The following is a 15,278-nucleotide window of genomic DNA, read 5'->3' on the forward strand; positions in this document are numbered from 1 at the left end:
TGATGAATCAAAATAAGCTTGAGTGAAGATAGAGATAAGGAAATTGCACAATATTAAAATCTTAAAATACGTAAAACTGGAGATAGAATAAAATCGTTTTGATGTAACCAAGTAAAGGTTAATGGGCAAACAATGCATTCAAATTTCATTCTATCGAATATTTCTTCTTATAAATCGGGAAATAAAGATAAAAGAAAGCTCGTTTTGTATCGAATTCTCAGATATAAAGTACTCGTAAATCGGAGTCACACTTTAGTTGGTTACTTGCTAGTTCATATCGAAGATATAAAATACTATTTGTAAAAGCTCGAGTGGAGATACGTTTTCTAAAAATATAACTTTTTAGATAAAAATCTAATACGGTACTTTAACAATGATTTATATAATATATTAGAGGATGATCAAACAATTTGATAAATAAGGAAGGTATAATTTATCAAATATTTACCTTCAGTTACTCAGAAGTGAATGAAAATTTTGTATGCATTTTAACTCACAATCGATTAACCGGTAGTCATACGAAAACGAAATATTTTACATTTCTATATCTGGTATCCTACGTCTACATAAGTATCGAAACTTCAAACGTTTGAAAATGCTAAGTTTACGAAAATTGCTTTTATTTGTGTTAAGCATTTTTAGAATTTTCGATAACAAAAGAGAAGTTAAGAATACATTTGAAGAAGAATATGACTACATTATTGGTAAGCGTATTATTTTATGTAATTTATACAATTTACAATATATCGACTTAAGTCCTATTCCTTTCGATAATGTGATAATGTGTAATGTGTGTGTGATAATGTGTGTAACTCGATCATGACATGTGATCTCTCTATCTCCTCACCTTTTTGATCTTTAACCATCAAAATTTAATAACATCAATTCCTCTAATACGTAAATCTCCCTGTAAAACTACAGAAAATTTCGACAAAAGGCACAGGAGTTATTAAGCTTCAAAGTGGGTGACAAAATCGTGTATTATAGGAAAGTTTTATTAATAATTTTGGGAAAAACTAGAAAAACTGTAGTACGATGATATTTATTAACATTTATTTTAAATATAAACATGATCTATTTATTAATTATTTTAGCATCGATTGCTTCAATGCTTAAAAAGCTTTTAGAAAGATAAAGATGTTGAAAACTGATAGTCTAAATATAAATTGATTTAAATACTTTTACTCAGTTAAATTGATTTAATTAAGTTGAGAAAATTACGCGCAACAACTGTTAAGTCTATTATTTCTCTTATAAAAGTTCTCTGTCAGAATGTAGTGCTGAAAGTGTCAGCAGACGTATACGATTTCTTTCTTAATCATTCAAAATTGTATTATAAGGAAGTTAACGAGTAGCTACTACAGTATTAAAACGTGAGGGTATTAGTTTAATTATTTGAAATTAAAAATAGTTTTTAGATTTATTATCGTATACTCTTTGGTTAAAAGGAAAGTTTTACAACAACAGAATATACACTATTTCTATAAGGATAGCACAAGGTATACATATCCTATACTTTTCACTCATATATCCTTTACTACAGTATTTTTTAGTAACATTATTAATGTTAATGGTTTAATGGAAAGCAAAGTAGGATCCAAGAGAAGCAGACTATAAAAACGGGGATAGAAGATATGAAAAAGATGTTGAAGTGATTAGCTTTTAGCGTTGTGAGCTTTAATCCAACTAAAGGAATAATTGTTGTTAGAAGTGACTATAATTTTATGTATGTTGTTGATGAGAGGATGAATTGAGGAGTTGGTATCAGATAGTATGGAGATATTACTGTCGTTGTAGTGAAGATTTGACCAGTTAAGAGCTTGAAAATTGCTGCACTGTGGATGGAGCCTGAAACGCTGCGAGTGGAATTCTACACCGCTGATATAAACAGCAAAACTGCAACCAGTGACGTCCAGAGATTTACTACCATTAGTGTAGATGGCAACATTAAGGTTATCAAAGTTGCGTTTAATGATGCTGTGTAGAATACTAAGATTGGGTGTTGCACAAATGTTAACAGGAGTTTCAAGATTATTGGCCGAAAGGAAGCCATTGTTTGTAGTTACATAGATACCACATTCTAAAAGAATTTTGGAAGTCAGTAGAGCCAGGTGTAGATCGGTGGATGGTTTTTTGGTAATGATTTGTAAGCTAGTAGTTGGGCAAGTACTGTAACCCTTAGCAATATGAAGTAGGGCTCGCCTTTGGGCTGAAAGAAGCTTTCTCTGATGATGTACTTTATTGAAGGAGTGGAATCACAAGCATTGGTAAGAAGATCTGGTCATCTCTAAATGGTGCTCATTGTAGTAGAGTTAAGACCCCAGGTACTTTTTGCAATTTTCGTAAAACTTAGGAAGATCTTGCCAGTGATGTTAGTAATATATACAATATATACAGGTATCCCTTGATTAACGCAGTTAATTAATCTCTCGATGCTATCGCGTATATCAAAATTGCATTAATCAAATACAGTGGTAATTCGCTATTCGACCTCTAAAACAAGTCTTCGGTTAATATCAGATATTTTTATTTTAATTTTGTCACCAGTAAAAAAGTTTTCTGTGATAAAAATAAGTAATTAATTTAAAAATAAAATGAAACCTTAGAGCTCGAGGGTTTAAGAAAAGAGCAAACCGACGACAAATAGAAGTGTCACGTACCCCAACGTACGAGCACCCCTGCAAGAGTATATCTAGAAGGGATGAGTATATAAAATACTAAGATTATAATCTTGATCCAGCAAAGCCAAACATTTATTATGTGTGTGTATATATATATATATAGGCCTATATCATATAAATGCGTAATAACAATTTTTAATGTGAAATATGTGTATAATATATGGCTTTTTTAATCAGTACCAAGAATAACATATAAGCATTTAAAAATGAAGACAATTTAAATTAGGCAGGCCCCGTTCGCTTCCTTCGCTCTCCCGCTTTTTCCCAATAGGCCCTATAAACTATTCATAACAAAAACTTAATGATAATTCATGGATTATAGGTACCATCTTTTCTCTATATTTTCTTTTCCTGAAGGAAAAAGTGGTGTCGTGATGATTTTAAGCTAAGTACTATATATACATGTATACATATAGAGTAGACATAATAAAATATATAAAATACTTGGTAACTATGAATAACAATACATGAAAATCATATACCGATTACACAAAATAACTCGGAGATCGCAACTTCATATATAAGATACAGTGCAATTTTTTAGACTTTTTTTTGGACAAAAGTTACGTTTTATATGCCGTAAAGTACGATACTCTTAAATGTAAACCATAAATATTATTGACGATACGAATAAAAAGTTTCGTTAAACCAGTAGAAACATATTGGAAATAATGATAATAAATTTGTATTATTTATTTTAGTTGGCGGAGGTTCAGCTGGAGCAGTACTTGCAAATCGTCTTTCTGCAAATCCTAGAAATAAAGTTCTGTTATTAGAAGCTGGCAGCAATGAGAATATTATTACGGATGTTCCTTTATTTTCTATTGCTTTAGAAGGAACTTTTCTCGATTGGAGCTATTTTACAGTACCCCAGAAATTTTCCTGTTTTGGTTTTGAAGAAAATGTAAGTGATTAATGAAATTTTATACGATAAGAAAATACTTCTAAAATAAATGACTAGGCTAATTTATTCTTTTTATAAATATAATTATAATTTCAATATTTTCTGTTATTCTTCTAAGTACCTTAGAGAACAAACTTTTTCGAAAATAAAATATGACAGAACAACTCAGACTTTAACAACTCAGAAAAAGGTTTGTCGCCGATTTGTCATAATTCTTGATATATGATAAAGCTAGTCTCATTCTATATTAGAGTTCAGTTTTTAGTACTTAACAAGAACGATTAGTCAGTTTAAATAATTATAGAAACACAGAGTTATTGAACTGAAATCATTGAATCATTTAAAATTACTTGTTAAACGATTCGTTAAAGCTGTCTAAAACACTTATGTTCGATGTTTAAATGATGCATTACATTATTTATCACAGGTTTTGGTTGAATAGTTTGTTTAATATATTAGTGTTTGAAATAATTATGTCAACCGCAGCGTAAGAAGGAAAAGTGAGGGAGCTCTAATAACACTAATTTCAAAAAGCTGTCCGCATTCCTTTCATCATTTGCCTAGAATCATCCAGATGATTAATGTTTAACGTTGGGATTTTTTCCTTTAAAGTATAGTTATCTAAGTAGTAGTTTTGTTTCAATATACTATAAAACATAACCACAAAGTAAATGCGAATTTTACCGTAATTAGAGCCTAGACATTTTCTGTTTTTAATTATTTATTTATTTATAATTATAATTTAATTAAAATTCAGCGTTGAAAATTTTATCTTCTTCTTCTTCTTCTTCTTCTTCTTTTTTTTTTTTTTTGCTTTTCAACCCAAGCAAATGATTTTGTTTTGTTTTGCATATTGGCCCATTCTCAATAGAATGCAATAATGAATTAGTAAGCTAGCAGCTGTTCTTTACATTAAAATACTGTTAAACTTATAAAAGACACAATAATTAATAGAGACATTTTAAATTGTGAATTTTGTTTAAACAAGCACAATATATTAAAAATTGTTAAAATGATGATATTGTTAGTAACAGATGTTTTAAAAAATAAATATTACAAAATGCAAAATAATTTAGTAAATGTTCATTTTGCAAAGAAAATAATTACAGAAGAGAGACAGAAGAGATTCATTTCCATGTATAATAAAGCTGACAAGTCAATTACTGGTGTGATTACTTCTCTTCTGTAAAATTTATGCTTATCACTAATGGATTTATTGGTTTTATCTTTTATTGTTAAATTTAATTTTATAATTGATTGCATTCTTAATATTTTTTAAAACTTTCTATAAATGCCTTTATCAAAGTTTCCTGCATTTCTCTATTCCTTCTCTGATCAAGATCTTTTCTTGAGTTTTTACAGAATATACAGTAGATACTAAATGTAAACACAGATTGTTATTGGAATTTTTAAGTTTAAATAAATGGTGAATATTTTTAGTTTTTTTATACCGAATATTTTACACATTGACAGGTAGTACAAAACATATTTTATGCAGTCCGTTATTAAGAGCAATTGTTTAAATTCATTAGATGATAGAGCAAATCTGTCAATAAATGCTTCTGCATCCAATTCATCTAACAATTCCTTTTCAATGGATAACAACATATATGATTCCAAATTCTCCTCACACAGTTAATTTTCTAGTCTTGTCTTTATGATCTTTGAAAATGTCCTCTCACATTGGACATCAGTAACAGATAGTGTACGGATGACTTTATAAAGTTTATAAAGGTTATCATATGCCTTGTCATGAAATCTGTTGGTTGCATGCAATAGTTTTAAAGTTTCTTCGTTAATATTTTATCACAGAAATTAAACAAGACACTTACAAAGACAACCTAACAATCAATTCGTTAAGAATAGCTGATATTTTGTTTCATAATTCCATGATCTTGATGAGTAAAAACCTCATCTAACGGGCTGATCGTTCTAATAGAATTAACATATATGATTGCTTGATTATAACGAATACCAATCGATACTACACCTGAAATACCTTATATGGATGCCGATAAGTATAACAATATATTGTTTCGTAACAAAAACAATAAAACTTCGATTTATATTTCTTTTAGAGAGCAAGATGGCCAAGAGGTAAAGTTCTCGGTGGTTCTAGCGTATTGAATTTCATGCTATACGCCCGAGGAAATCCTATAGACTATGATAATTGGGCTCGACAAGGTGCTTACGGTTGGAACTGGCAAGAAGTCTTTCCATATTTTCTGAAATCTGAAGATAATACGGATATAAATGTACTATCGAATGGTAAAATTATCTGTAAATGGCTAATTTACATGAATAGAATAGTTTTCTTATATAAAAATTTATTTAAAAAAAGTTATTATTAAGCATCGTTATTTAAATTGAACGTATTTCAATAGTAATTATCTAACATTAGATTTCATAATATATTTATAGTTAAATGTGTAAGCTATGTTTTTAACTCGTTTAGGCAAAATATTACCAATATGTTACATTATAAGAAAATCTATGGTCTAACCTCCTCTGAATCCTATATTTTACTTTTGTAGTTTTCAGTTCTTACAGTATTTGCTATTTTATTAATATTTTTATAATAATAAATTTGTTTATTTATTTATATTATAACCATATCTTTCGAAGGATTTCATAGCATAGGTGGTTTTCAAACAGTTTCTGGTCCAAGATACGCAACACCTTTAAGGGATGCATTTTTGGAATCAGCAAAATTACTTGGTTATCCCATTAAAGATGTTAGTGGTATTACTCAAACAGGTATATTTCATATTTTAAGAATGACATTAAATAAGTCTGACATTTTAAGAACATAAATTATATTTGTTTTCTATATACAGTACTATTATTATAATTTAAACACTTTTAAATCCAAAAATAATAATCTTTAATTAGCGTAATAAAACAACTTATTCTGTGATTCAAAGGATTTTTTTACCCTGAATCTACGACCAGATTTGGCTGTAGATGCAGTACCAATAAGGCATTTTTAAATCCTATCCGACATCGCTCTAATTTATCCATACATTTATTTTCTTTCGTTACAAAGGTAAGAAAATATCGATATATAAAGTTAATTTTATTCGGTAAAAAAATAATTACATATTTGTAATATTTGATTTTAAAATATCTTAAATATTAATATTGCTTTAGATCATTTTCGATGATTTCAAGAGAGCTAGAGCTGTTATTTTCGATCGGTTCAATCAAAAGTATAAAATTTATGCTAGAAAAGAAATAATTATTTCAGCTGGTTCAATTAATTCGCCTCAGTTGTTAATGTTATCAGGCATTGGAATTAAAGAAGATTTAGAAAAACTGAACGTAATCTGACATTATATTATTAATTGTTAGATACAGAGTAGCCATAAAGTTCAAAGTACTCTGTAGCTGTAACTAATAATCATTTTTCACATTCTTTCAATAGTCTTTATACAAATTTTGGTGTCAATTCTCTTATTGGTTACAGCTCTGAATAGAGAAACTCTAATTATGGCCACTCTATATAGGTTATACAATGATAACTAAAATTGAATCTGTTATATAGATTCCTGTGATATCGGACCTTCCAGTAGGCCTTAATCTTCAAGATCATATTCATCCTCTAGGATTAGATTTCTTAATAGATAAACCTGTATCTATTATGTTTCGTCGTACATTTAATCTATTTAACTTCGTTCAGTATTTGAAATTTGGAAAAGGTCAGTTTTTCATACTACTATAATAGGCTAATACTGGAAAATGATAAAGTTATATAGATTTATCATATTATTACAGGTCCATTAACGATAATTGGAGGACAAGAAGCTGTCGGATTCATCCAAACTCGATATGCAAATTTTTCTGACGATTATCCAGATATTGAGCAGCTGTTAATATCTGGTAGCCTGACTTCTGATGGAGGAGAGTTTTTATTTCCTGCATTTAACATAAATAAAGATGTTAGTATTTCAAAAATTTTATTAGATATAATTTTCAATTAAATGTAATTTAATAATTACACGCGAAATTAAAAACAACTCGCAAAATTTAAGTTTCAATTTTATTATTACGTGTAAAATTTTTATTGAATGTTTACACAGTGCTACAGTAATCTGTGCAGTTTTAACGCTTTAAGTCTGAACAAAATTTAATAAAATTAATTATAAAATTATTAGCAATTATTAAAATTTTCAATGAGAAGATCAAGCTAACGATTTTTACGTATGTAAGAGCTAAAAATTCAAAATATATTGCTTAAAATACAAATATATTATGCAAATTAATATCTTAAATTTATAAATTTAGAACAAAAATTTTTAATTAAAGGTAACAAATGATATCAACAAAATATTCAGTTTGTTTTGTTATATTGTTTTAACAATAATTTATCATACATTTGCACTTCATTTGCATATTTACTGTTCATTTGGTACTTTAAGAAGCTCTTCTTAATCTTATCGGCGTTAGAAATGCTGCTACAGAGAGTAAATCAATAAATGAGCCGTTTGATTGCCAATACGTAATTGCAGAGAAAAAGCCTGCGTTAACTTCTGTTATTTCTGGTTTCAAGATTAGAAAAGGTACTACAATAGGTAGTAAAGTACCTTTGCTTAGAGAGAAAATCTACGAATTTTTAGAAAGGTTGATACATATTGCTTTGCCAAGGGAAGGAGACATTAGAGGATTTAGTGTAAAGACTGTAATGGTAATTTCTTCTTTGTTTTAAAGAAGCATATCGCATTTCTAGAAGTGGATTGTGAGAAAATAAATAAAATTAAAGCTATAGGTATTAATATTATAACAAGTGCAACTAATGATAAAGAAGAGAATCACTAGCTTTTAAATTTCTCTTTTGCCCGACCACATCAACTTGCTTGAGAAGCACTTTTGTAATAGGCAAACAAGATAGTTTAGGTTCAAATTTAAAAAAAATAGTTGAACACGAAGCATATAAACTATTTCAATCAACATATTTTTCAACAGAATATTTAATATAATTTAACTATAATTTCGAACGTCCGATATTATACTAAAGTATTCCTATTCAGTTGCCTTGAAAGATATTTTGCATTTAGCCGAAATGTAATCGAGCCTACAGGTGGTCGAGTGGATAAAACTATTAAACACTAGCTGTGAGTTCGCTCCTAACCAACAGACTGACCAGGATGGGTTTTCTGGTTTTCTTCATGTATCTATCATCTAAATAAGGATCGTTTTCCCGTAGAAAGTCCCTTGACACTGCCGTTGTGATGATAAACAGCAGCTAAAGACGTTTTTATACTTAGAACTTGGCTGTAATACGCAATCATGCAAAGAAAAATGCTTTTTTCCTTGCTTGTAGCGCCAAAAGTGATGAATTAGTGATGAATTTTGGTATAATTTTTTTACATCTTCCGCAGGTCTGAAGTATCACCAATACGAAATTAGTTGCATTTGAACTGCTAATTAAATGTTGCCGAGAAAGTTAAGCAACTCGTTGCTGGAATTTTTGCTATTTATGCTCTAGCATTTATAAAAATATATTTGTTTCAAGAGGATATTTTATTTTATAATCTTTCTCTCATCTGGAAAGACAGCAAAGTTTCTGTAATACTTACATTGTAAAATTTCTTTCAGAAGTTACATTAGTTAATGTTTATATTTATTGCATTATACTATATATTATATATTCTGAAATTATATTATTAATTGTTAGATACAGAGTAGCCATAAAGTTCAAAGTACTCTGTAGCTGTAACTAATAATCCTTTTTCACATTCTTTCAATAGTCTTTATACAAATTTTGGTGTCAATTCTCTTATTGGTTACAGCTCTGAATAGAGAAACTCTAATTATGGCCACTCTATATAGGTTATACAATGATAACTAAAATTGAATCTGTTATATAGATTCCTGTGATATCGGACCTTCCAGTAGGTCTTAATCTTCAAGATCATATTCATCCTCTAGGATTAGATTTCTTAATAGATAAACCTGTATCTATTATGTTTCGTCGTACATTTAATCTATTTAACTTCGTTCAGTATTTGAAATTTGGAAAAGGTCAGTTTTTCATACTACTATAATAGGCTAATACTGGAAAATGATAAAGTTATATAGATTTATCATATTATTACAGGTCCATTAACGATAATTGGAGGACAAGAAGCTGTCGGATTCATCCAAACTCGATATGCAAATTTTTCTGACGATTATCCAGATATTGAGCAGCTGTTAATATCTGGTAGCCTGACTTCTGATGGAGGAGAGTTTTTATTTCCTGCATTTAACATAAATAAAGATGTTAGTATTTCAAATTTTATTAGATATAATTTTCAATTAAATGTAATTAATAATTACACGCGAAATTAAAAACAACTNCTGTTTTACTTCGTCCTAAAAGTCGTGGATATGTGAAATTAAAAAGTGTTAATCCTTACGATCATCCTATTATTCATCCTAATTACTTTTCACGTTATGAAGATATTTTGACGATGATCGAGGGTAAACGCACTGCTTAATTCATCTTTTATAACATTTTTCGGTTTACGAACATTGAAATTTATTTCAATGACAGTTTAATTAAAATCAAAAATGATTTCCAGGAATGAAAACAGCCATTCAGTTGGGTTTATCTGAAGCTTTCCGCAAGTTTTCAGCTCGGTTTTATACAACACCCGTTCCTGGCTGTGAGAAATTTTTATTGTTAAGTGATTCGTATTTAGAATGTGTTGCTCGATCATTTCCTGCTACGTTGTATCATCCGGTGGGAACATGCAAAATGGGTGCCATCGAGGATCCGACTACCGTTGTGGATCCTCGATTAAGGTATATAAAACTTGCTTTCTTTAAATTAATCTTGTTTTCGTACGTATTTTTAATTGATTGGATTTAAAAATATTACTAATATTGTAAAAAATTACAAATATTTATTGAAATGTTAAAAAGTTAATTAAATTAGTCATTTATTGTAGAAATGTATACATCATATTTAATGGCATAGAGGACGCACTTGTTTTCTAAATAAGACTTAAAAATGGCCCCTAATCTTATAAATCCTCTTGTAATCCGAAGGTGAATCTTCCTGTAGGCTAATGTTGGTTACTGATACTTCCTACCCAACTTAATAATAATATTTCCTCAAACGTTGTTATTATTACAACTATTACAATTAAAAAGAAATTATCACAAAAAATAAAACTAGATAATATGAGATAAACATAGTTCAAACTCTTCAATGCTATGCATTGAAGAGTTTGGTTTTGTACTCTCATATCATCAATTTATGCCTTACCATGCGTATCTTATTCTTTTTTACTTGGAAATAAGGATATCTTTTGAGAGAAACTTCAAATAGATTTATAAAGGTAAGAACTGACATTCATCAGTATCAGTTCCTGGTTCAATGACATCTATGTGATAACAATTATTAAAAATAAAAAGCCAAATATTAAATGTTCGTATCTGAGGTGACATGAACTCTGCACGTCTTACAGTGTAAATTCTCTGATTTTTTCGTATGTGATGTTAATTAGGTCAGTTGTGCAGATTCTTGCCTCCCCTGTGGGAATAAGAATTTGGAGATGCATTCTCTTAAATTTCTACTTTTCTTGTTACTATCGAAACAGTGTTGTTATTTATATATTGTATACTGGCACAATGAAGTGACCTCTTAACCAACACTTGGCAAGTTTTCCATCTTTATTTAGTTAGTACGCCGTGCTATACATTTGCGTTTCGGGTATTCTCCCCTCTTCAGCCAACTAAACAAGCATAAAACGACAAAAAAACTATACATAACTATAGCCGAGCATAAAAACCGAACATAAAACAATAAAAATTGTACCTTACTCCAGATTTCAGACACTTAACTAATATATGGTGGATCCGTATGCAATCTTAAAGGTCACATAATGACTATCATAATTGCCATTTTTATGTACCTTTCTTACAATAACACAATCGGGTTCTTTAAAATCCCAATTTCTAACATACATACGGAGTTATCAGTAAACAGTAACTGTTCCGTAACATAAATTAAAGTAAAAAACCACTGCACAAAGGCCATTTCCATTCCTCTTAACACATTTTGTAGACTATCATCCCGACACTGTCAACCAGCCAACCGATTTGCATATATCACAATATACTTCTGCTTAACATGCAGACACAGTAATCAATAAACATCCACAATTATTACACAATTGTGGATGTTTATTGATTACTNTCATTTAACTTTTGAAAAGGTAGTAATGCTTCTAAGAAAAACACTTTTATCTATTGTTTATTTTTTCACTGTTCTGGATCGTAAAAAGGAAAGAGGCCAGCCAACCGATTTGCATATATCACAATATACTTCTGCTTAACATGCAGACACAGTAATCAATAAACATCCACAATTATTACACAATTGTGGATGTTTATTGATTACTAGTATACAATTCTACTTTTCTTGTGTAACTTGCTTTGATTTACAGTTTCATTAAATACTTTCCTAATACTAGAATATTGCTGTCTTTTGGTATAATAAATAGTAAGATAACGCTTTAAATAATTAAAATATAATATTTTAACGTATAATATTCTGCCATTAGTAACAATAGGCGCTAGGAAAATCTCTGCAATCAATCATTGATCAAAAGCAAATTTACAGTCATCAGGATTTTAATGAATATTTCATGAAAACGAATTTAGCATACGTCACTCCAAATCAAGGTTTATCTTCTCCTATTGTGGGCTTAGCGCATTAATATAGGATTACAGCTGTCTGAAGACATCGTCCGAGATTACCTTTAAATGTAAATAAATTGTAAACTTGCAAATATGCTCAAATCTCGTTAATTTGAAGCAGAAATTTCAGAATTTTAAAATAAATGTCGAGTTTGATTTTAAGCTTTTTTTGTAATTTTCTTTTATTGCATAAAAATTTTCATCATTTAAAGTTTTTAAATGAAATAAAATTTGTTACACAAATTTCTCCAGCAAATTTTATACATAATGTGAAAAGCCTCGTTGCAATGCCAATTTAGATTAAATCTATGTTATAAAAATTCAATTTGTAAAAGAAAAGAATAATGTTTAAGAAAATCAAGATTCATTTATTAATTTATAAAAAATAACTGCTATAAAAAAATCTAATAATAATAAATTATATGTATAGATATATTTTGAAAACTTAAAAAGTATATATTAAGATTAATAACATAAACAACAATTTAAATTAATTAATTGAATAAGTAACCAAATTTTTGTATTTTTATTACAAAAAAAAACAAATTAATAAATTTCTGTATTTTTAGAGAAAGTAAACATATTAATTTCATATTTCTTTTTACATTTTATAATCGATTACAGATGATAAAAATAATTTTTTAAAAATGAATTTTTAAATGAATACGAAATTGATTTATTTATTTTTCTAAAAATACAAGAAAGAGATTAATTTGTATTTTTATTTAAAAAAATGCAAAAATGTTGTATTTTTAAATTTTATTTCCTATAATTAATTATTAAGTTTATTAATTTAAAATTGTTGTTTATGTTATTCATTTTAAAATTTAAAATTTTTGAAATTTGTAATTGCATTGTATTACGTTACGATTGCTGAATTCATAACGGTTCCACAATCGAACTTCAAGTAATTCAGTTTTAAACAGACATTAAAAATAACGTCTATTTAAAACTGAATTCAAGTAAATAAATAGAAAAAAAAATGCAGTTATATATTTAATTGTGAATGCATTAAAGTAAAAATTTAATGCTGTATAATTGAAAATATGATACTATAATAAAAATTTATAGTTTATTTAGTTCAAAAAATATAAAAAAAACCGCTAGAAAATACACGTAAATTTGCATTATTTATTAATTATTTTATTCGTACAACTAAAATAAATATTCAAATATTTTGCCAAATTCACGAATACGATGACATTAAAACAAAAATAAACATTTTAAAATAAAATTTATTCTTATTTTTTTTAATTATAAAATTTTTATAATAAAATAAAAATTGATAAAAAATAAAAATTCATACGTATTAATAAATAAATAAAATTGAATAATATAGAGAACTTTTTAATCATCTTACTACGGTATATATCTAGCCTTTTTTTTTATTTTCTAATTTTGTGGACGACTATGATACATTATTTGAAAGTATTTATATAGAAATGTTTTATAAAAAATCGAGGCCAACTCACCAAATCTTCTTACAAGACAACCTATCACAGTAAGTGTATGGAAACTATAAAACATGTTACTCTACTACTACCAATCTATAAAGCCGACAGATAGTAAAAAAATAAAATAAAAAAAAGGGAAAAGAAGAGGAATACCGACGGCTACTAAAAGATTAAATTCCTTTTGTATTTTTCTACAAAAAAAAACAAAAAAAANACATTTTGTAGACTATCATCCCGACACTGTCAACCAGCCAACCGATTTGCATATATCACAATATACTTCTGCTTAACAAGCAGACACAGTAATCAATAAACATCCACAATTATTACACAATTGTGGATGTTTATTGATTACTAGTATACAATTCTACTTTTCTTGTGTAACTTGCTTTGATTTACAGTTTCATTAAATACTTTCCTAATACTAGAATATTGCTGTCTTTTGGTATAATAAATAGTAAGATAACGCTTTAAATAATTAAAATATAAATGAAAATATTTAAATTATTGACTCATGTCCCACTTTACCTTATAATTATTTATGTTACAATTTCAGAGTGAAAGGAGTTAAAGGGTTACGTGTGGTCGATGCTTCCATAATGCCTAACATAGTTTCAGGAAATACCAATGCTCCAACAATAATGATTGCCGAGAAAGCTGCAGATATGATTTTAAGAGACAATTCAAATATATAAACAGAAGCAATAATAATTTAACCGAAACAATAGTTATAACAATTTATATAATTATGTTAATTAAAATTTGGTCATTGATTGAAGATGATTTGTTAGATTTAATTAATGAATGAATATTACATTGTATTATTCTATATTTTTACAGTATAAAACGTGAAATAATTTAAATTATGTTAATACTTTTAGCAATAGTAGAACTATACTTTCTTATGATTATATAAGTAAAAATATTTAATTATTTTTTATAGTAATTCTGAAAGTAGATAAAGATGAACACTAAAAACAAATAAACTTAATCTATAACTATTATGCGAAGAAACTATTGATCTATAACATTATTCATATTAGGATCAATATTAGGATTTAATTTGCAAGTGTTATAAGCTTTCTATCTGTAAACAATTAAGAGTAATAATAACTATAGAAGTATATTTGCATTGCTGTTACAATTTTTAGACAAATCTCACATCTTTCCGTTTTTTAAACTAACACTTAGTACTCTAGAATGCATTTCGGCGATTTTCTAGTCCTTTTCAGCTGTATTACATAATTTATTTTGAACTTAACAATATCAAATTATTAATTTTACAATTTAAAATATTAATTTGTAAAATATAAATTTTTAAATGTAAATGTAAATAAATTGCAGCTATCATAAGTTATATATTGATATTTATGTTAATAATAATAAAATTATGCTAAAATGCATTAAACAGTTGAAAATTGTTGAAATGTTGAAATTCAGAAGAGACTAATAAGAAGTTTCCGACTTCGATACTATGAAAAACAATGATACATAACTTACTTTACTTACTATAAATACTGAAGAAAGTGTATTTGTTATCTCGAGTTGTAT

At 27.8% G+C, this 15,278-nt stretch overlaps 1 protein-coding gene across 1 annotated transcript; it reads left to right on the forward strand.

The window, feature by feature from the left end:
* Positions 1 to 589: 589 nt before the first annotated feature.
* LOC111628892 (glucose dehydrogenase [FAD, quinone]-like) lies at positions 590 to 14,490 on the forward strand. The gene is made up of 15 exons (XM_023372750.1): positions 590 to 704; positions 3,383 to 3,585; positions 5,664 to 5,853; positions 6,211 to 6,342; positions 6,510 to 6,631; positions 6,736 to 6,906; positions 7,130 to 7,283; positions 7,360 to 7,523; positions 7,891 to 7,918; positions 8,004 to 8,269; positions 9,453 to 9,606; positions 9,683 to 9,846; positions 9,909 to 10,047; positions 10,149 to 10,371; positions 14,284 to 14,490. Exons 1-15 carry the CDS (start codon positions 596 to 598, stop codon positions 14,420 to 14,422), a joined length of 2,358 nt encoding a protein of 785 aa, XP_023228518.1. The 5' UTR covers positions 590 to 595; the 3' UTR covers positions 14,423 to 14,490.
* Positions 14,491 to 15,278: the final 788 nt, after the last annotated feature.

The sequence above is a fragment of the Centruroides sculpturatus genome, unplaced genomic scaffold (genome assembly GCF_000671375.1).
Source record: "Centruroides sculpturatus isolate CEXI.00-Female unplaced genomic scaffold, Cexi_2.0 scaffold359, whole genome shotgun sequence".
NCBI lineage: Eukaryota > Metazoa > Arthropoda > Arachnida > Scorpiones > Buthidae > Centruroides > Centruroides sculpturatus.